At 45.6% G+C, this 21,811-nt stretch overlaps 1 protein-coding gene across 1 annotated transcript in view; it reads left to right on the top strand.

Moving 5' to 3' along the window:
- FKBP15 (FKBP prolyl isomerase family member 15) overlaps positions 1–21,811 on the top strand; it is a 54,002-nt gene that overhangs the window by 19,747 nt on the left and 12,444 nt on the right. The window contains exons 9-22 of the mRNA XM_038744747.1: positions 202–345; positions 1,425–1,567; positions 2,967–3,015; positions 3,273–3,380; positions 4,991–5,093; positions 5,251–5,345; positions 7,011–7,125; positions 8,084–8,193; positions 8,361–8,468; positions 9,948–10,042; positions 11,599–11,701; positions 12,932–12,985; positions 18,191–18,362; positions 20,809–20,945. Coding sequence (XP_038600675.1) covers positions 202–345; positions 1,425–1,567; positions 2,967–3,015; positions 3,273–3,380; positions 4,991–5,093; positions 5,251–5,345; positions 7,011–7,125; positions 8,084–8,193; positions 8,361–8,468; positions 9,948–10,042; positions 11,599–11,701; positions 12,932–12,985; positions 18,191–18,362; positions 20,809–20,945 — 1,536 coding nt within the window. The remainder of the gene's footprint in view (positions 1–201; positions 346–1,424; positions 1,568–2,966; positions 3,016–3,272; positions 3,381–4,990; positions 5,094–5,250; positions 5,346–7,010; positions 7,126–8,083; positions 8,194–8,360; positions 8,469–9,947; positions 10,043–11,598; positions 11,702–12,931; positions 12,986–18,190; positions 18,363–20,808; positions 20,946–21,811) is intronic.

Below are 21,811 nucleotides of genomic sequence, written 5' to 3'. Positions count from 1 at the left end.
GTGAAAGTGGATGACTACAGGGTTGAATTATAGAAGATTGATGAGTATTCTGTAGGAACTATCCAGCCTGTAGCGGAGGGATGAGAGAGAGGCTCTCTTGGGGTCCTGTGTGGTTGAACGTTCGTGTCCGGAGGGTTCCTGGGCAGTGTTGAAGTGGCACATGCTGGAGGGCGTGTAACCTCGTGTTTCTGATCTCCACAGGGCTGGGAAGATGGAATGCTGGGCATGAAGAAAGGGGGAAAACGATTTCTTATCATCCCTCCATTGTGGGCTTACGGATCGGAAGGGCTAGGTGGCCTGATCCCTTCAGACGCGGTCTTGGCATTTGAGGTGGAGGTCAGGCGGGTGAGTTCTGCTCTGTCCTTTTACCCTGGTCATTCTTCGGCCACTTTTGTGTATTGGTTTTGAGGGAAAGACAACCTTAAAATCGTCTCTGAAATGGAAATAAGCTGCCACTCCTCCCAAGTGAGACCTTTTGCTCTGCAGAGACATATTTTGCTTTATTACCCTACAGTAGTCACCAAGTTGTGGCAAAATGAGAGTCTCTCTGAGGAGATACAGAGCTTCTCTTGTATTTTGTGTCTGCAGTTGGACCTGAGTTGGTTGGACAAAGCTAGGCCACCAGCTCCAAATTCAACCACCCTTCTCTGGAGCTTTTGGAAGTGGGGAAAATTATTTTTAAAAAGCATGGAAGAGTCTTGCCAGTTCTGGAAGCAGCAGAGAGAACCTGGCTATTGGCCCAGGAAGATCCACCTGCCCTTTAGCTAATAATGATTGTGGTATTTAAGTGGTTACTATGGGGCGTGCTGGAGGTAGATACAAGTTAGTCAGGGCAGACATAGCCCCCGTCCCATATGGGGCTAACAGTTCAAGTAGAAAGGAGGATATTTTACAAATGAGGAAACTGAGGCCAGAGAAAGTCAAGCAGCAAACAATTTGCTGGTTTGGGGTTCGAACCCAGGTCCTCTGACTCTCAGACCTGTGCTCTTTCCACTAGGCCTCACTGCTTCTCACACTGCACAGGGATATGCTCCTGACCAGCAGGCACTCTTAGAAATAACTTTTGTTCCCTACCTCCCTTGCCTCTTTTCTTCCTTTCCCCCTTTTTCAGATCCTTGCCCCAAGGAGGCAGTCCTCCCTCCCGCTCCAAAACCTCTGTTCGGTGCTATTTCTTGTGCCGGCATCCTGCCTCGGAATCCCGTCTGTTTCCCTCTCCTGGACCTTTTGCCTAGGCATGCCTCCATTGGGATTCGACCTCCTTTGGTACACTGCCTCCCAAGCCCCCTGCCTCCTGCCTGCTACTTTCTCCATTTGTGCTTCCGTAGGCTATGGCTAATGGTGCTCAACAAAGTACAATGAGTCCCTTGAGCGAGCTTTGGGAGGATGTTCCAACTGTCCAACCGAGCTGAACCCTCTTTCCTTAGGTGAAATTTGCCAAGGACCCTGGCTCTGATGGGCAGAGCATTTGTTCTCGAGATTCTGCAGCCCCTTCTCCAACGCCCAGCACTGACAGCCTCTGCATGGATCCTGTTGTACTCCCTTCCCCTTCAGTGCCTTTCAAACCAGGGTAAGAAACCGGACCCGTGGCAAACTTCTCTTCTTTCAAACTCCTAGTATCTTCGAGAGAATCAGAGCCAAAGACCTTCCCTCATTTTGGATACCCAGAGTTTTGGGTGCTTCCACGTGCAAGAATAAGTCCTCTTCCATTGCATAAGGAAGATTCAGCTGTACCACCTCCAGGTTTCATTTCTGTTTGGGTAGTCATGTTCTGCTAAATAGGGGCTCAAGAAGTGTACCTAATACAGTTTTGCTATTCGTAAAATAACAACTGCTTTCTGATGGTGATGGAATCTCCTACCAAGAAGGACAGGTAGCTTTTGGTTGTTAGACTTAAGCATCTAGAACCCACCCGAAGGAATTGCTTATAGTTCTAATGGTTACGCAGAGTGTAACAAGCAAGCAGGGGTGCAGCACATGGTGAAGGGCACTTACTTTTTTTTTTTTTTTTAAATGTATAGAGTCATTGTGCCATAGCCCCATCACCCAGCAGGAGGTTATTCATTCATTCATTCAGTCGTATTTATTGAGCGCTTACTGTGTGCAGAGCACTGTACTAAGCGCTTGGGAAGCACAAGTTGGCAACATATAGAGACGGTCCCTCCCCAACAGTGGGAGGTTATCTCGATAGCCACTGTACATCTTCTCCTCCTTCGGTGGTCAGGCATTTTTCAGTTCTCCTGCTAGGCTGTCCACCTCATAGAAACCTCCAGATGGTCTTCCTTTATTTGCTGAACTAGGACTAGAACCCAGGTCCCTTGATTCCCAGAGCTGTGTTCTTTTCACTGGACCAGAAGCTGGACTAGATGTCTTCTGTAATGCCATGGACGTTGTGGGTAGTCAAACTTCCTGTTGCCATTTAGGTGTGTGTGATAAGTGCCACAGTTACTTGTCAGAATTGCCTCATCAGAAGTGCCTCAGTTACTTGCCAGAATGCTGAACAGCACATGGTACATAGTAACTTAACGAATACCATCATTATTATTTAACTTGCTTTTTGTAGGGCCCAGTTCCACTGCTTAAGCCACCAACTCTGTTATATTGTACTCTTCCAAACACTTAGTAGAGTGCTCTGCACACAGTAAGCGCTCAATATAGATGGTTGATTGATTAAACACCGACTGTGGGGTTTCAACTCTAACCATTTAGACAAGGTGGGATTGGGCAACCCTCAGGATCTGGATGAAGTGGAGTTGGGGGAAATGTTTTCATGAGGAAAAATACCTTGTGTTCAATTTTTTAATTTGAAACTTCTGACTTTACATAACCGGATTTTGACTTTTTACCCAGAACTAATAAGATTTTTCACATAGGGCTTTCTCTCCTGAAAAGGTTCAAAACTTCCTTGTAATTTGGGCTTGGGCTTCAGAGGGGTCCCCTAGTCTGATGGTTGTGGTGTTTCTTTACAGAGAGCCAGCTGTCCGAAACAAGTCAAACTCCATCAGTGAACAGCTTGCAGTAAGTATTATGGTAATCTGAATGAACTTTCTCTAATGCAAGTCTGTTGACCCATAAATGCATGTGAAAATACAGAGACTTGTTTGTAAATGCAGCCTTTTTCCATATTTCCTTCTCCTGAATCTTCCCTTTTCCATCTTCCATTAAATTGTAAGCTCCTCAAGAGCAGGGACTGTTTTTTCACTGATTTAACAAATGCATCCCAGGAAACTGCTGAAAATCATACTTCATGAGCGGAATGACTTGTCTCCCTCCAGAATCCCGATGTGGCCAAAGCAAAGCTGATCTCTCGGATGGCTAAAATGGGGCAGCCCATGCTCCCCTTCCTGTCTCCCCAAGTGGACTCCAGTGACTCGGAGATGGAGGTACCGCCTGGGGTGCAGGGACCTTCCATTACAACCAGACAAATTGATCCTGGCTAGATAGGGTGCGGGTGTCTCAACCCAAAAAGCATGCACTGCTTCCTCTGTACCTGGGCTTGAGGGCAGATGCACAGAGTATCAATTCTAGAGCCATCTGTCCATTCCTTTGGGGACCATAAGCAAGTCTGAGTACCTGGCGCTTAATCGGAGCAGCTTTTTGAAGAAGCCATAATGCCTGCCATGCTCCTGGGTTCTCCCCTCTTCTAGACTGTGAGTCCATTGTGGGCAAGGGTTGTCTCTCTTTTTGCTGACTTGTACTTTCCAAGTGCTTAGTACAGTGCTCGACACACAGTAAGTGCTGTGAGCCCGTTGTTGGGTAGGGACCATCTCTGTATTTTGCCAACTTGTACTTCCCAAGCATTTAGTACGGTGCTCTGCACACAGTAAGTGCTCAATAAATACGATTGAATGAATGAATGAATAAATAAAGCTTTGGGATAATCCTCTGATCACCCTTGGGCAAGCACTGCCGGGGAAATGGGTGTCAGCATTTTTTTTAATGGTATTTATTAAGCGCTTACTATGTGCCAGGCACTGTACTAGCTAATCAGGTTGGACACAGTCTGTGTCCCAGGTGGGCCTCTCAACCTTAATCCCATTTAGGAGATGAGATAACCGAGGCAAAGTGAAGCGACTTGCCCAAGATCACACAGCAGATGAGTGGAGGAACCAAAATTAGAACTCAGGTCCTTCTGACTCCCAGAACCGTGCCCTAGCCACTGGGCCACGCTGCTTGTCATTGTTTATTGGAGCCAAACTACTGGGTCCTTGAGCTGTCTCCCTCCGGTCCCACCGACCCTTAGTCTCCTGATGATTTCTGTGGCCTGAACTTTACTTTTACACACCTCCTGCTGTCAGCTCAAGCAACCGTGAGTCATCGGCTCTGCAGCAGTATCTTGGGCTCTGGCTTCAGAAATATTTTGTAGCATAATAATGAGAAGAAGAAGAATAAGGCATTTAGCGAGTGCTTTCTATGTGTCAAGCACTGTGCTAAGTGCTGGGGTAGAGTAGAAATAAGATAATCAGATCAGACACAGTCCCTGTCCCACATGAAGCTCAGAAATCTAAGGGGGAGGGAGGACAAGTATTGCATCCCCATTTTACAGATGAGGAAGCTGAGGTCCACAGTGACTTGTCCAATTAGGAAGATGCCCTTTTCAATGCAACGTTTACCAAAAAATTCAGAGAAGCAGTGATTCTAGCAAAATTGCCTATGCTTTGGAGATTGGAAAGACTCCATTAGCAGGTATAGTGGATAGACTAGGGGCCTGGGAGTTCGAAGGTCATGGGTTCTAATCACGGCTCTGCCACTTGTCTGCTGTGTAACCTTGGGCAAATCACTTCACTTCTCCGGGCCTCAGTTCCCTCATCTGTAAAATGGGGATTGAGACTGTGAGCCCCACGTGGGACAGGGACTGTGTCCAACCCGATTTGCTTGTGTCCACCCCAGAGCTTATTATAGTGCCTAACACATAGTGTTTTACAAATACCGTAATTATTATTTTTATTATTAGCCAGCTCAGGGTAATGAGGACTTGTGGGAACTGTTTCAGGACCCGAATGCTGTGCGAGGGGCAGGGCAGTCCATGGCCACTCCACTGATCCAGTCCTCTTCTCAACCAGCTCACTCAACACTGCCGCAGAGAACATCACAAGGTAAAGAAGTTCTGTGCATCTCCAAAATTTCCGGACCAACAGTTTTTTCAGCCCCTCTGCCTTTGCTCTAGACCTATTTTCCAGAGTGTGACCTTCGGGCTTCCATCATAAATTGCTGCCCCAAATGAAAACTAGAAAATCTCTCGCTTGATTTCAGCACCTCAGGCTTCCGTTCCTGGACTCCAAGTGCCTCCCGCTGCCTTAATGCCAGTTGCGACGATCCAGTCCCATGGAAACGCCCAGTCCTTCCAGGTATCGAGAAGATCAAAGCCATATTGACTAGAAACAGAGTTATAGGTTTGAGTCTGTCACTTCAGTTCCAGTCAATCTGGTTATGTCCCCTCTGTTCCTTATTATTTATTTATTTATTTATTTTACTTGTACATTTCTATCCTACTTATTTTATTTTGTTGGTATGTTTGGTTCTGTTCTCTGTCTCCCCCTTTTAGACTGTGAGCCCACTGTTGGGTAGGGACTGTCTCTATGTGATGCCAATTTGTACTTCCCAAGCGCTTAGTACAGTGCTCTGCACATAGTAAGCGCTCAATAAATACGATTGATTGATTGATTGATTATTAAACACCTAACAATTTCCCGAAGCAAGATGGGTCTGGTACTTAAGTTCCTACTATGTGGCAAGCACTGTTCTAAGTCCTGGGGTAGATACAAAATAATCAGTTTGGACACAGTCCCTGTCCTGCATGGGGTTCCCATTCTAAGAGGAGAGAAAACAGGTCCCCATTTTGCAGCTGAGGAAATTGAGGCACAGAGAAGTTTAGTGACTTGCCCAAGGTCACCCAGCAGACAGATGGCAAAGCCAAGATTAGAATTCAGGACTTCTGATTTCCAAGCCTGTAGTCCTTCTGCTAGGCCACACTGGTCCCATGCTGCTTGGTTTCTAGGGAGGGATTCCAGTTGTCTCCTTGCTGGCTAAGCCCTAAGCCTTGTAGGAACTCAAACTCTAGAATCTTTTCTTGTCATCCAGCATCTGAAAGCTTTGGCCACTCTTTCTGAAGTCTCAGGACCGAGGCCTGTCCATCATTTTCAGTAGGAGAAACCATCAGGAGCCATTACTGTAATCCCACCTCCCTGCTGTACACAGACACTCTCCAGGGATGGAAGCAATGAATTTGCCTGCTAGAGATGTTTGAGTTCCTCACCTCTCTTATTTGGTAGCCTAGTGATGAGAGAGAGGAGAAATTATGTAGAAGCAGCATGGCTTAATGGATAGAGCACAAGCCTGGGAGTCAGAAGAACTGGATTCTAAGCCCGGCTCCCTCACTTATCTGCTGTTTGTGACCTTGGGCAAGTCAGGTCACTTCTCTGGGCCTCAGTTACCTCATCTGTAAAATGGGAATTAAGCCTGTGAGGCCCATGTGGGACAGGGACTGCGTCTAACCCAATAACCTTGTATCTTCCCCAGCACTTAGAACAGTGCCACAATTATTACTACATCTCTACCACTTAATTGGAAAATTTGGAATTTATAAATTCCCCCCACTTTTTTCATCCAACGGGGAAACTTTCCAAAACATTTTAACTTGGTTTAATCACACAGTTCCCATGCAGTTAGAGGGTAAAGAGACTATATGACCTAGCCTCTTGCTTCTAAGGCAGTGCTCCCATTTTCCTCCCCAGTTCCATTGAAGAGGGGAAGGGTGCCACTTGCTGCAACTGAACTATAGTACGAGTTCCTTTGGAGGACTCGGGAATTTCCCAGTCCCAACTCAGGATCTCACCTATTTGGCTTCAGGTAGCATGGCTGGGCAGTCCTGCTTCCTTCCATTCCTTCACTCAACTTGGTGATCCACCGGGATTATGCTCCTGGAGAAACTGTTGAAAGGTATCCTTCGTGGCTCGAGCCTGAAAAGGTGTTAAATGTGGCTCTCCCCTGTAACTCACTCTGAATCCTCTTAGCCCTATGCAGGTATACAAGCCTACGCTTATCCCCAGACGACCCCAGCCACCTCCCAGCTGCAGCCTGTCGGACAGATGTACCCAGCACCGCTCTCCCAGACTCCACATTTTCAAGGTGAGCGCTGGCGTTGTGTTGAAAAAAAATCCAAACCTGAACTTTAAAAAAACCCAAAAAACGAACCAAGCTTTTCTCTAGGTTTCGAAAGAACTCTCTCATGTTGTAAGGATGACACTGCAGCTTGACTTCACTGGCCTCTGTGTCTGATCAGCCGGTTTATTATTCAAGGACTAATAATAATGATGATGATGTTGGTATTTGTTAAGTGCTTACTATGTGCCAAGCGCTGTTCTAAGTGCTGGGTAGTCAGGTTGCCCCACGTGGGGCTTACAGTCTTAATCCCCATTTTACAGATGAGATAGCTGAGGTCCAGAGAAGTTAAATGACTCGCCTGAAGTCACACAGCTGACAAGTGGCCGAACCACAACCTCGACTCCAAAGCCCGGGCTATTTCCACTGACCCACACTGCTTCTCAAGCTTCTCAAGACTAGCAGGGTGACTTACTGAGAACTCATTACCTTCATGGTGTTTGGGAAAGCACCTTCGTTCTGGCCTTGCTCTGCTACCCACTCCCTGGTCCATCTTGGAAAAAAAATGACTTCACCTTTCCTGGGCCTCCCTTTCTCCCTCACCCAAAGGGGAAAAATAGTACTGTGTTTTCTGTACTCAGCAAGGATGAAGTGAAGGGAAGGATTCCAGTTGTCTCCCTGCTGGGTAAGCCCTAAGCCTTGTAGGAACTCGAACTCTAGAATCTTTTCCTGTCATCCAGCAGCTGAAAGCATGAGCCACCCTTTCTGACATCTCCATCATTTAGAAAGCCCCCTGAAAAGAAAGACACCCTAGAAATTAGAACAACCTGCAATTGTTTCATAGGAACATTATTCAGTTGCCAGCACTCTCTTCCCAAGCCCTCTACTTCTTCCTGCTTGACTCTGTTTCCTAATGATTGTAATTGGCTTGGGTTCCAGGGCAGTCTCACTTTTCATTTTTTTTTTCCATTTGTTTTTATTTTAGGATCAGGTGATGTCGCCTCATTTCTAATGACCGAGGCCCGGCAGCACAACACTGAAATTCGAATGGCTGTTGGCAAAGTGGCTGATAAAATGGATCACCTCACTTCCAAGGTGTTTGGATTAGATTCTGCTGTGGGTGGCCACCCCTTAATGGTTTTTTGGGGGGTTCCTGAGGAACTGGTCTGCCCCTCATTCAAGCTCTGGAGTACGATTTCTTTTTGTCATCTCAAAACCTGAAGTTTTTGTTGACACATAAGGTCTCTTCTGATCTTCTTCAGGTGGAAGAGTTACATAAACAAGCTATTGGTAACTCCTTGCTGTTGCCTGGTGTTTCAGTTACTATGGAAACCAGTATGATCATGAGCAACATCCAGAGGATCATTCAGGTGAGGGTGCTGGAGAAGAGGGGAGGCGTTTCAGACTTGCTATCTTTTTACAGCAGCTGCCTCTTGTTTGGGTTCCTGAATTTTATCAGCATCAGGAACCCTGAAGCATATACATATGTAGGCAGGCTAAAGTAAATCCAATATTGGGGAACAGGTAGTTGACTCACTTTTAAACCAGTGATGTACTTTTCAGTACAGTGTAGACTAGGAATTATTGGACTCTTGGGGCCAATGTTTCATTCTGAGCACAGGGAGAAGCAGGAGGGGGAGCTTCCAGGAGGTAGGATTAAAAAAGACAAGAAAGAGAGGTGTATAATGGGCCAGAGACCACAGGCAGAGGGCCACCCAGGGAGGAAAAGGAAGAAGAGTTGGTGTCTCAAAATAGAGGGGATAGAGAGACTGGACACAGGGTGAGAGAAAGGGAGAGAAAGATAAGGATTCAGAATAAGAAGAGTTGGGGAGGCAGAAAGAGAGAGAAACACACACACACACACACACACACACACCTACCTCTCCCCCCCACCCCAACCCCCTGCCCCCACGAACTCATATACGCACACACACCCTACATACACTATAGACTAAACACTCCCTGAGCAAAAGAGGCAGCTGGGAGAGACCAGCCCCAAAGTAGATAAATTGGTTCCGTTAATTTACTGTTCTTCTTCCTTGGCCTGCTCATGGAGTGGGTCTAAACTGGACTGGACTTCCTGGGGAAGCTGAGATAAGCCAGAGTCCTGACTTGCCATTTTGGTGCTCCCCAGCTTCCAGTCTGCCTTTCATTCAGCAGCAAAAGATGACTTGGGCTGGCTACAAAAAGCTGTGGTGGTGAAATAAATGACTTCTCCCCCTCAATCCCAAATAGGCGTGGCAGATTTGCCTCCATCATCCATGTCCCACCTGTTCTCTGCTGCTTCTGTGAGGAACCATTAAAAAACAAACAGAAACAAAAAACAAAAAAAGTTGGTATCCCTTGACTGAAATTGGGAATAGGATAGCAGCTAATGTGGACAAAAACTAAATTCGTAGATAAATAATCTCATCAATCCCTGAACTGAGCGCAGAACTGCAGCCAATTAGGGCTCCCCACTTCCCCAAAAGTCTTATTTTGCTTTGCCAGAAAAGTTGTGTTTTGGGTGATAACTGGAAAGTCTAGACAAAAATCCAAATCTAAAAAGTTGTTGTTGACATTGGAGAAACTTCTCTTCATTATGCCATTCAGCTGTTTCCCTTCCCTATTTTATTCTACTAGCTGTTAGTGGCTTTTAAATACAGCGTAAATCACTGCTTATTATGAAGTTCTAAATGGGCTGTGTCAGTGTGGTGTCATAGCTGCAAAAATACATAAGCTTGTTGCTCATCTCAAAACCTACTTGATTAGACTAGCTTTGTCTAGCTTGCATTCCAGTGGTTTTCTCATATCTAACCTATTTCACTTGTGAAGAAATCAATTGGCATGTGTGCCTCTTTTGAACTTAGGAAAATGAAAGACTGAAGCAAGAGATACTTGAGAAAAGCAACCGAATTGAAGAGCAGAATGACAAGATCAGTGAACTAATTGAACGCAATCAGAGGTAATGAGGAGTGCAGAGTATTTGCTACAAAGACTCTTTAAATATCCAAATTAACATACTGACTTAGGGAGAGCAAGAGGTGAGGGGCTCTTACGGCTCACCTCAGCTATTGAGAATCCATTCTCACCACAAGTAGATCCTCTTTCTGTCAGGGCTGCACTGGTCACCCAATCAGTCAATGCTATTTACAATACAGTAGAGTTGGTAGGTATGTTCCCTGCCCACAAGGAGCTTACAATCTAGAGGCAGAGACACATTATTAATATAAATAAATAAGTTACAGACAGGTACATAAGTGCTGTGGGGCTGAGGATGGGGGTGCTCAAAGGGTACTGATCCCAAGTGCTGTAGGCAACATAGAAGGGAGGAGGGAGTCAAGGGAAAGAAGGCTTAATCAGGGAAGGTCTGTTGGAGGTGTTGTGACCTTTGAAGGTAAGGAGTATGGTGGTCTGGCATATGTGAAGGCCGAGGGAGTTCCAGGGTAGAAGGAGGACATGGGAAAGGGGTTGGCAAGGTAGACGAGATGGAGCCCCAGTGAGCAACCTGGCGCTAGAGTGAAGGTTGAGGGCTGGGCTGTAGTAGAAAATCAGTGAGGTCTGGTAGGAGGTGGCAAACTGATTGAGTGCTCTAAAGCCTATGGATAGGAGTTGCTGTGTAATGCAGAGGTGGATGGACAAACACTGGAGATTCTTGAGAAGTCGGGGAATGGGAACTGAATGTTTTTTTAGAAAAATGATCTGGGCAGCAGAGTGAAATATGGACTGGAGTGGGGACCAACAGGAAGCAGGGAGGTCAGCGAGGAGGCAGGTGCAGTAGTCAAGGCAGGATAAGTGCTTGGATCAGCATAGTTGCAGTTTGGATGTAGAGATAAGGGCGGATTTTAGCAATGTTGTAAAGTTATAACAGACAGGAATTTGTGACAGATTGAATATGTGGGTTGAAGGACAACATGGGGGTTGAAGGACACCATATGAGAGAGTGGGAGAGATGAGTAGATGATAATGCCAAGATGTGGGCTTGTGAAATAGGATGGTGGTGCTGTCTTCAGTGATCACCTGCTTGCTTTCTCTATAACGTTGTGAGTTAGGTGACCTTAGAGGTGTTTTTTTTTTTTAATGGCATTCGTTAAGCGCTTACTATGTGCCAGGCACCGTACTAAGTGCTGGGGTAGATACAAACTAATCAGATTGGTCATAGTCCATGTCCCACAAGGGGCTCACAGTTTTAATCCCTGTTGTACAGGTGAGGTAACTGAGGCAGAGAGAAGTGACTTGCCCAACATCACAAAGAGACAAGTGGCAGAACCCAGATCCTTCTGATTCCCAACTTCTCTGTGTCTGTTTGCTCATCTGTGAAATGTGGAGTCATTACCTGTTCTCCCTCCTATTTAGATTGTGAGCTCCATGTGGGACAGGGACTGTCTGACCTGATTAACTTGTATCTATCCCAGTGCTTAGACCAGTCCTTGACACATAGTAAACACTTGATTAGTTTCATAGTCATTACTATTATCATTTATCATTATTATTATTATTGTTCCTGTGTGTGTTTCCCAGATACGTTGAGCAGAGTAACCTGCTGATGGAGAAGAGGAACAACACACTTCAAACAACCACAGAAAACACCCAGGCCCGAGTACTGCATGCTGAGAAAGAGAAGGTAAAGACTTCGGGGTGGGGTCTACAAAGGGATAAGATGTGTAACAAAAGGATAAGTCCAAGAATTTCCCATCTTCAAAGCCTAATTTTGACCATCTTTCAAAAAATCAGAGGGATTTCCAGAATCTAATGAATGCGTTTTCCAGATTTATGTGAAGTAAAGTGCTCTGGGACTTTGGCTCAGAACAGTCCTTCTCTCTTAGCTCTTTGAGGAAAATTACAAACATGACAGTTTCTTGTTTTGGTTCCTTGGCCCAGAGCAAACCTATCAAATAACAATTGTGCAATATCACCTGGTTGAACTTGCAAACATGGATGAAAATGTCGGCTACTCAGTAGTTACTCCAGGGGTACCCCCCACCTTCTTCAGTGGCCTTTTTTCAGATTTGATCTTTCACGAAGACCTCATAACCAATTTGGGGAGTCAGTGGCACTAAGGTTTGCATATTTATTCATGGTTAAAAATTATACAAGATACAGTCTCTCTTGCAACGTTAGTTCTTCGTAACATTATAAAGCCTTGTTAATGGTCAGCTCTGAGGGTAGGGAAAGTTAACTGTGTCTTTCCCGTGATGGACATTCCTGTGGAGTACAGATTGCCAAACACATTGTCAGAACATGCCATCGAACAGTGAAGTGTTATATGTATTCCTTTACTGTGGGTAACATAGCACGTACACGTTTATATTTGTTTCTTATAGCAACTGGTGTAAAATGTTTTAGATTTTTAAAAAATGGTATCAGTTGGAAATCAGACATCATCATTAGACTGTATGGGGATTGGATGACATTGGCTAAGGGAGAGTCAGGCTTACCTCTGTATTTAGAAGCAGGAGTGTTATTGGAGACTGTTTAACTTTGCTTCCAAAAAAGTTGGAGGCAAACTCTTCCTTGGGATATGGAGCTTTAATTGAGAGAGCTTGACTCAGTGTCCTACTAGCTTGTGAAAGATTTTCAGTGCTGTAGTCTCTCTCAGTATCCTGGTTTGAAACTGGTCTGAAACCTAACCCTCACTTTTTATATTCTAGAACTAGTTTTCAGGTATTCAGATTTACTTTATACCGTCTGGTCTCAAAATGCTCCCCCAAGGCAAAAGTAAAGGCAGTTTGTATTTCCATCTCTTGCAATCCACTGACACCTAATTTTTTTTTCTGACTCCAGTTTTTAACACTTTCCCACTTGCTTTTCTGAATTCTTGGTTTTTTTTCCTGTCGTCCCTTTCTCTTCCCAGCCCACGACATCAGCAGAACAGGGGTGGGACCAAGTGAGGCAACCCATGCACTGTGTAGGTGGTTGGCATTTTTGTTCCTTGCTTGCTTTCGCATGTGCTCACTTCCTTGTGCTCCCTAAAGTGCCACTTATACCCCTAGAGAGGTCTGTAGAGTTTTTTGGGGTTTTTTTCTGGCCTTCAGTTGGGAGTAACCCCAGAATTGTTCTGATTATTGTTCTTGGCAACTGATCGGGCTTGTCCTTTGAAGGTCAAGATCACCCAGCCTTCTGCATTTAACGGAGGCAGAGAGTCCCCTCCGGGGGCCTTGATGGCCAGGGTGGCCTCTGTGTGGTCAGTCTTACTTTGAAGCAAGGAGGGCCTCAGGGTTGCAAGTTTGAATCAGTAAGCTAACTGTAAAAGGAGAAAATCCTAGGTCCTCTGCATGGAGTTACCACTTTCCTTATCATACATCCCTGGGTCCTTCACCTCTGCTGTAGTTTTCTGGGGTTAGGGCCCTGCCTCTCTAGGCTGGGTCCTTCATCCCTTTCCCCCATGCCCCCTCTGACTTCATCAGCCTACTCCCTCCAATTTCTCCATTTTCCTTGTAAGCATATAGGTTAAAGAGCAGAGTGTAACCACTAGAAATAGATTTTTTTTCTTTGCAATTCTAAGATACGGGATCAGTTACCTTTTTCAGTGTGGAAGGAAGTATAAAAGGGAGAGGGCAGAGATCCAGGAGGCCTCTGAAGCCTGCCCTTCCAAGGACAAAGGAACAGCAGTGGCAGTGTGTTGGTGATTTTTTTTGAAGTGTCATCTGTACACTTTTCCCAGTGGAGGCAACATATTTTCCATATATTGTTATTGATTTTAAGATAAATATCAACCCTAAATATTTCCACTCAAATTTCCCCAGTGAAGTGGAGGCCCAGGTGAGTTTCTCTGCTTCTGTGGTGGCGTGTTGTGTTTCTACATTCTGATGAAAGGGTAGGAACTGCTTTAATAATAACAGTAATAATAATAAAGAATTTCAGTACTTCCTATGTGCCAAGCACTGTACTAAGCACTGGGGTAGGTACAAGATAATCAGGTTGGACACAGTCCCTGTCCCTCATGAGGCTTTCAGTCTAAGTAGGAGGGTGAACAGGTATTGAATTTACATTTTACAGATGAGTCCCAGAGAAGTGAAGTGACTTGGCCAAAGCCACACAGCAGACAAGTGGCGAAACCACAATTAGAGTCCAAGTCCTCTGGCTCCCAGGCTCATGCTCTGTCCACTGGACCGTGCCGCCTAAAAGTTCTGTGGTGATGCCACCACTGCCCTTCCTCCCTTATTGAGACAAGGGCTGGAACTCCAGAAGTAGCTTAGCACCAGTCTCACAAAGCCTGGACTTTCCTGGAAATAAACAGTTGGCTCCAGTTGTCTATACTGGCCAATTCAAATTAGAATAGACTAAGAGTTGGAGGTGGGGCCTGAAGGGAAGCCTGGTTGAAATTATCTTATCTATTCATACAGTTTTATTTTTTGAACAGTTGTGGTCTATGCTTTTAGCATTAGTTAGGGTAATAATAACAATTATGATATGTTAAGTACATTTTATGTGCCAAGCACTGTACTGAGTGCCAGGATAGATAAAAGATAATGAGGTCTCACATGGGGCTCATAGTCTAAGTAGGAGGGAGAACAAGTAGAGCATCAACAGGCTGTGATGCTTCTTGCGGATTTGGACATCTTTTTGCAAGCCTCTGCGTTACCCACCTCTCCTTCAATCTCCACGGTGGGAAAGGCCCGACCAAAGTGTGGCAGCCCCCAATAATCTGCCACCGGTAGGCATTGGAGGCCCCTAGCATGTTTTGAACAGTCTGCCTGCTGTGTCACAGTGGCCGATGTATGTAGCAGTCGGGGCTTGCTGTGGGACAAAGCCAGGAAGGAGACTCTGCTGGTGCCATCGCAGAGTCTGGAGGCAGCACATTCCGTCTTGGATTTACAGCAGGAGAACGGTAATGGGTAGAGCAGGAGCCTGGGAGTCTGAAGGACCTGGGTTCTAATCCTGGATCCATCACTTGTCTGCTGTGTGACGTTGGGCAAGTCACTTGAGAAGCATGGTGGCTTAGTGGCAAGAGCACGGGCTTGGGAGTCGGAGAACGTGGGTTCTAATCCTGGCTCCGTCACTTGTCTGCTGGGTGACCTTGGGCAAGCTTCTCTGTGCCTCAGTCATCTCATCTCATCTATAAAATAGGATTAAGACTGTGAGCCCTACGTGGGACAACCTGATTGCCCTATACCACCCCAGCGCTTAGAACAGTGTTTGGCACATAGTAAGCACTTAACAAATAATAATAATAATAATGGCATTTATTAAGCGCTTACTGTGTGCAAAGCACTGTTCTAAGAGCTGGGAAGGTTACAAGGTGATCAGGTTGTCCCACGGGGGGGCTCACAGTCTTAATCCCCATTTTACAGATGAGGTAACTGAGGCCCAGAGAAGTGAAGTGACTTGCCCAGAGTCACACAGCTGGCAATTGGCGGAGCCGGGATTTGAACCCATGACCTCTGACTCCAAAGCCCGTGTTCTTTTCCACTGAGCCAATTGCATTATTATTATTACTATTATTGTTGTTATTACTTCACTTCTCTGGGCCTCAGTTACCTCATCTGTAAAATGGGGATTAAGACTGTGAACCCATTATGGGACATGGACTGCGTCCAAGCTAATTACCCTGTACCTATGCCAGCACATAGTAAGCGCTTAACAAATACTATTAAAAAAAAAACAAAAACAGTTGCCAACCCACGTGCACAGGTATATGCTTGTGGTGCCAGAGCCACTGCTGTGTGTGAGCAGGTGCTGACTGAGCCGGGCCAGCTTTGCAACCGACCAGATACGGGACCTGGGTTCTAATCCCGGATCGGCCACATGTCTGCTGGGTGACGTTGGGCAAGTCACTTCACTTCTCTGGGCCTCAGTTCCTTCACCTGTAAAATGGGGATTCAGTACCATCCTCCCTTTCCCAGAAGTCCCCAGCCATCCTCCACTCCCCACCATTCACCATCTTTTTTAACCCTTCCTTTCAAGCTATTGCTAACTCCTGCCAGTTCTTTCTCTGCAACATTTTTCAGATCAGCCCCTTTCTTTCCACCCAAACAGTCTTCATCCCAATTCAAATTTTGATTGTCTCCCAAGTAAATTATTGCTTCAGCCTTCTCATCCACATGCTGTTAGTGCCAATAGGCTGCCAGGGTTCTCCTGGTGCTCCTCACCCTTCTGCTGTCCTGGGTAGCCTCAGGTCAGTCCCAAGGCAAGAGGTATGTGAAGAAAAGAAGAGTAAGCCGAAACTTGTGATACGTCCCAAATTTTCTGTGGGTTCCATACTAGGCCCAGGTGCATGTCGTCTCTGAGGCTAATAGCATCAAACTGAGAGGAATGTTGTGACCCAAACTGGATATAAAAAATAGTAATAATTCAGGTATTTGTTAAGCACTTACTCTCTTCCAGGCGCTGTACTAAATCCCGGGGTAGATACAAGCAAATAGGGTGTGATTTCTTCTTTTGGTATCACAGATCTACACAGCTGATCCCAGAATTTCCTTGTCTTGTTGGCAAACGTTTGCGCTTGTAAGGCCCAGAAGGAAATCAAAGTGCCGAGTTGCCCTGGCTATAAGAATAACAATTATGGTATTTAAGAGCTTACTCTGTGTGAATCACTGTACTAAGTGCTAAGGTAGATACTGTGTACGCACGTGAGATACAGTCCCTGGCCCACATGAGGCTCACAGTCTAAGGGGGAGAAAGAAGAGGTCTGTAATCCCCACTTTACAGATGAGGAAACTGAGGCACAGAAAAGATCAGCGAGTTGCCCAAGGTCACACAGCAGGCAAGTGACAAAACTGGGATTAGAACCCAGCTCCTCTGAGTCCCAGGCTGGTGCTCTATTTATTATTATTATTATTATTATTATTATTATTTATTGTTATTATATTTAGGTGCTTCTTATATATCAAAGCACTGTTCTAAGCATTGGGGTAGATACAAGTTAATCAGGCCAGTCACAGTTAAGTTAATCAGTTAATCAGTTAACTGTTAATCAGTTAACAAGTTAATCAGCCCTTTCCCACAAAGGGCTCACAGTCCAAAGAGGAGGTAGAACAGGTATTGAATCCCATTTACAGTTGGGGAACTTGAGGCCCAGAGAAATGAAGTGACTCGCCCAAGTTCACACAAGTGGCAGAGGCAGGATTAGAACCCAGGTCACCTGACTCCCAGACCGGTGCTTGTTCCACTAGGCCACACTGCTTCGAAGCACCTTAGACTTCCTTCTTCAGTATGGCTTCCTGAATTGCCCTGTTAGCTTCTTTGCCTCCACTCTTGGGTTCTCTAAACGGATTCCTGAACTCCGACTGCTTGCCTGCATGACGAAGCTTTACCCTTTTGAACCAGTTCGGGGATTATAAGCCCATTTGTTGCTTGCCTGCATATTTGCCTTTATTCCTGCCTCACGTTCCTGAACGGCACCCTTAGGAATCATCACCATTATTAATTAAATGTGCTACAGTGTAACAAGCACTGTACTGAGTGTTAGGGAAAATAGCAGGGAAAGTCAGGTGGGCTTCTCAGTATAAATATTGCCGTCTGCTGGAAGCCTTGGGCCACCAGGCCAGAATCTTAACTCCTGCCTCTCTCTCTTTTTTTCTGGAGCGTGCCCGGACTTTCCAGTTCCACTTGAAATGAATTTTAAGACTCTGTAGCACTTCCCGTTAGCTAGTCATGTGGTTTGGGCTGATTGTATTTTCCATTTGACTCTTTTCCCTTGCCCTGACCTACTAGTAATCCAAACCATTAAGTAGTGTTGTTTTTTTTCTCAAATCAGATTTTAATGAGAATTTACCTAAAAGAGGGAGTGGGTTAATTAATGTTACCATGGCAAAACCTGAATTTCAAAGCAAATTAGTCAGTTAAAAACTATCTAAGAAAGTTCATCCGGTTGGAATGCCACTCCCTACCGTTGAGCACCTTTCTTCCAAGGAGCCCCAATCTCCCTCCATACGGTATCGTTAATTTTCATGGTAGCTCCTTTTTAAAAAGCAGTGCATTCTAGGACCTGTCCATCCTCCCAAGTGTTACCTCGTCATGAATGATGAGGTGGTTACTCATCTGTTCATTTTATGCCAATCAAAGGTTTAGGGTCCTACTTCCCAGATGTTGCTGGGTTAAGCTTTGCAATCCCTCCTAGAACAAATGTTCCAGTAACTAAGTGCTTTCTGACTCCTTCCTTCTTATCCAGGCCAAGGTGACGGAAGAACTGGCTGCCGCCACCGCTCAGCTATCTCATCTGCAGCTCAAATTGACTGCGCACCAGAAGAAGGAAATGGAATTAGAGCTACAGCTGAACGAAACTCGGAAGGAAGCAGAGCTTCATGGTTCCCAGCTCAGTAAACTGCAGGCTCAGCTCACAGGTACTGTCTACTTGTTGCTAAAAGCTGGTGGAGGGCCTGGCGTTCCTGTTGAATCCTGATCCGGGGGGTGGCAGGGGCTGTCCCTCCCCTCTCTACCTTGGAATCAAAATTTCCATGCCATTTTGCAGTCCCTACCCTGCAACAGTGAGTGTACTGACTGCATAATTGGTTAATTGCACTGAGGCTGGTTTGAATAATTTTGGAAAATGTGACTGATCAGAATTGCTAAAAAGAGTAATAACTGTGGTGTTCGTTAAGCATTTACTTTGCACCAAGCACTGTTCTAAGTGCTGGTAATAATAATAGTAATAATAGCGGCATTTGTTAAGTGCTTACTATGTGCTGGGGGGATACAAGGTGATCAGGTTGTCCCACGTGGGGCTCACAGTTTTAATCCCCATTTTACAGATGAGGTAACTGAGGCCCAGAGAAGTGAAGTGACTTGCCCAAATTCACACAGCTGACAAGTGGCGGAGTTGGGATTAGAACCCATGACCTCTGGCTCCCAAGCCCGGGCTCTTTCCACTGAGCCACGCCGGTCAGGTTGGACACAGTCTCTGTTCCACATGCGGCTCACAGTCTTAGTTCTCATTTTACAGAAGAGGGAACTGAGGCACAGAGAAATTAACTGACTTGCCCAAGATCACATAGCAGACTTGTGGTGGAGCTGGGATTAGAATCCAGGTCCGTCTGGGAGTCAGAACCCAGGTCCTTCCTCCTATTATATCCCTTTCCACTAGGCCACACTGCTTCTCCTGTCTAAGGTGACCAAATGCAATTTTATAATGGCCCATCCAAGCTTTCAATAATCTGAACTAATCTACCCCGGGTATTTGTCAATGAACCAGTCAGACAGGTCTCTGGAGGTTAATGTTTCAGTGCCCTAGGCCCCAGAAGGACTTGTTGCTCATAAGCGCCTATCACTCCTAGATATAGGAGCTGGAGCACTGGAGAGTGATCGATTGATTGGGGGTTTTGGTGGTAGGTTTGCTCAAGGAAATCAGTAGCGTTTTTCCTATTTTATATGTGAAGGAGTTGAGATAATAGTGATCCACTGAAGGTTAGGTAAGTCAGTGAGGAAGTCTTTTCTCATTTATAGCCGTCTCTTACTAGAGCAGAGCAAATAGTGGAACATTTCTTCAAGGTCTCTCCGCAGGTGGGAGTCTGTCAGCAACAGAATGTGTTGACCCTCGCAGTGCAGAAAGGAAGAACCAGTTAAAATGAGTTCTGCCCTCAACGAGCTTGCTATCTCATGGGGAAGGCAAGGGAAACATAAATAGAATAAACAGATGACACAGTGACCCTAGCCAAGCATTTATATAATAATAATGCTATGTGTTAAGCGCTTACTGTGTGACAGGCACTGTCTAGGGGCTGGGGTAGATTCAAGATAATCAGGTTAGACACAGTCCCTGTCCCACAGAAGGCTCACAGTTTTAATCCCTATTTTACAGATCAGGGAACTGAAGCACGAAGAAGTTAAGGGACTTTCCCAAGGTCCCACAGCAGACAAGTGGCAGAGCCGGGATTAGAACCCGGGTCCTTCTGACTCCTAGGCCCGTATTATATCCACTAGGCCATGCTTATCTCCTAAAGTGTAGTCTTTCAGGCGAATTAAATGGCAGAAACGTGGTGTATTAGCAGATAATTAGCAGATATTCACAACTGCTAAGGGGTTACTGGGATATTTGGAGGGATAGAAGTATTAAAAAATTAAAACCTCATCCAGTGGATGAGCTGAAAATCGAAAAGCTAAGGAGGGCTGAATGATGTTGAATGAATGGAGTAGCCTGGTGCACCAGGAAACTTACTTGCTGCTCTCTGGAGTGTAAGCTTGAAAGCAGAGATTTTTGTATACCAGGGGAGCTACATGGCTTTTTTCATTCATTCAATCGTATTTATTGAGCGCTTACTGTGTGCAGAGCACTGTACTAAGCGCTTGGGAAGTACAAGTTGGCAACATATAGAGACGGTCCCTACCCAAGAGTGGGTTCACAGTCTAGAAGTACAAGAACAACAGTCTGTGGAACAAGCACAGGCCTGGGAATCAGGCGACTTGTGTTCTAATCCCAGTTCTGCCAGTTGACTGCTCTGTGCCCTTGGGCAAGTCACTCAATTTCTCTGGGCCTCAGTTTCCTCATATGTAAAATGGGGATTCATTGCCTCTTCTCCTTCATACTTAGACCCTGAGCCCTGTGTGGGACAGGAACTATAGCCAACCTGATTAACTTATATGTACCCCAGGGCTTGGAGTAGTGCATGTAACAATAATAATGCCAACTCCATTGAATTTTGCTTAGCAGAATGTTCTGTGCACAGTGAGTGCTCAACATTGATTGTTGTCCTCTGGAGTCCCCTGTGGAGCCATGTGCTAATGTTTTTTTTAGGTTTTTCAGTCATCCAGACTATTGTGCTGCTTCCAGTCATGTCTCCTTTCTTGTCTCAGAGCTCCAAGAAACCTCCGAACAAACTCAGTCCAAATACAAAGCTGAAAAGCAGAGCCGCCGGCAGCTGGACTTAAAAGTGACGTCCTTAGAGGAGGAACTGACTGACTTGCGAGCAGAGAAAGAGCTTCTAGAAAAGGTGAGACCAGCTGCCCGCCTTGGGGTTTTGACTCAAATATCAAATCCACTCCAAAAGCCGGGAATGGCTCTTGGTTTTGCTGGTGGGCTCAGTGTGATGTCCTTGTCTGCTCTCTTCTGGAGAACCAGATTTTTGGTTTTTGGCTTAAAAGCAAAGTTCAGCAATAGGGAAAGCTGTTTTCCATGGAGACTGAAGGTCAGCCAATCAGTAGTATTTATTGAGCATCTTCTGTGCCCAGAGCATTGTATTAAGCACAATACAAATAAAATGTAATTAACAGGCATCTCCCCTAATAATAATAATGGTACTTGTGAAGCACGTACCATCTGCCAAGCAGTGTTCTAAGCACTAGGGTAGATACAAGTTAGGTTGGACACAGTCCCTGTCCCACTTGGGGCTCACAGTCTGAGTAGGCGGGAATAGGATTTAATCACCATTTTACAGATGAGGTAACTGGAGCACAGAGAAAAGTTCAGTGACTTGCCCAAGGACACACAGCAGGCATTTGGCATAGCTGGGATTAGAACCCAGGTCTTCCGACTCCTAGGCTCATGATCTTTCCACTAGGCTACTCTGCTTCTCTTCCACCTCTCCCGATTCAATCTAGCCCACACATTTTCCTCCTCTAGTTCAAAACTAACCATCCTGCCTTGATCTCATGACCCCATGCTCTTGTTCTCCCTTCTTTCTGGAACTGCCTCCCCCTTCCTATCTGGCAGACCACTACTCTCCCCATCTTTAACCTAAAAATCACATTTCCTCTAGGAAGCCTTCCCTGACTAATATCTCATCTCTCCATCCAGTTTTCTCTCCCTACTGTGCCACCTATGCGCTTGAGTACCCCCTTAGGCCCTTAGATAACACCC

The sequence above is a fragment of the Tachyglossus aculeatus genome, chromosome 4 (assembly GCF_015852505.1).
Source record: "Tachyglossus aculeatus isolate mTacAcu1 chromosome 4, mTacAcu1.pri, whole genome shotgun sequence".
Lineage (NCBI taxonomy): Eukaryota > Metazoa > Chordata > Mammalia > Monotremata > Tachyglossidae > Tachyglossus > Tachyglossus aculeatus.
Note: the sequence above shows the minus strand (reverse complement) of the source record. Positions and strands in the feature narration are given on the sequence as shown.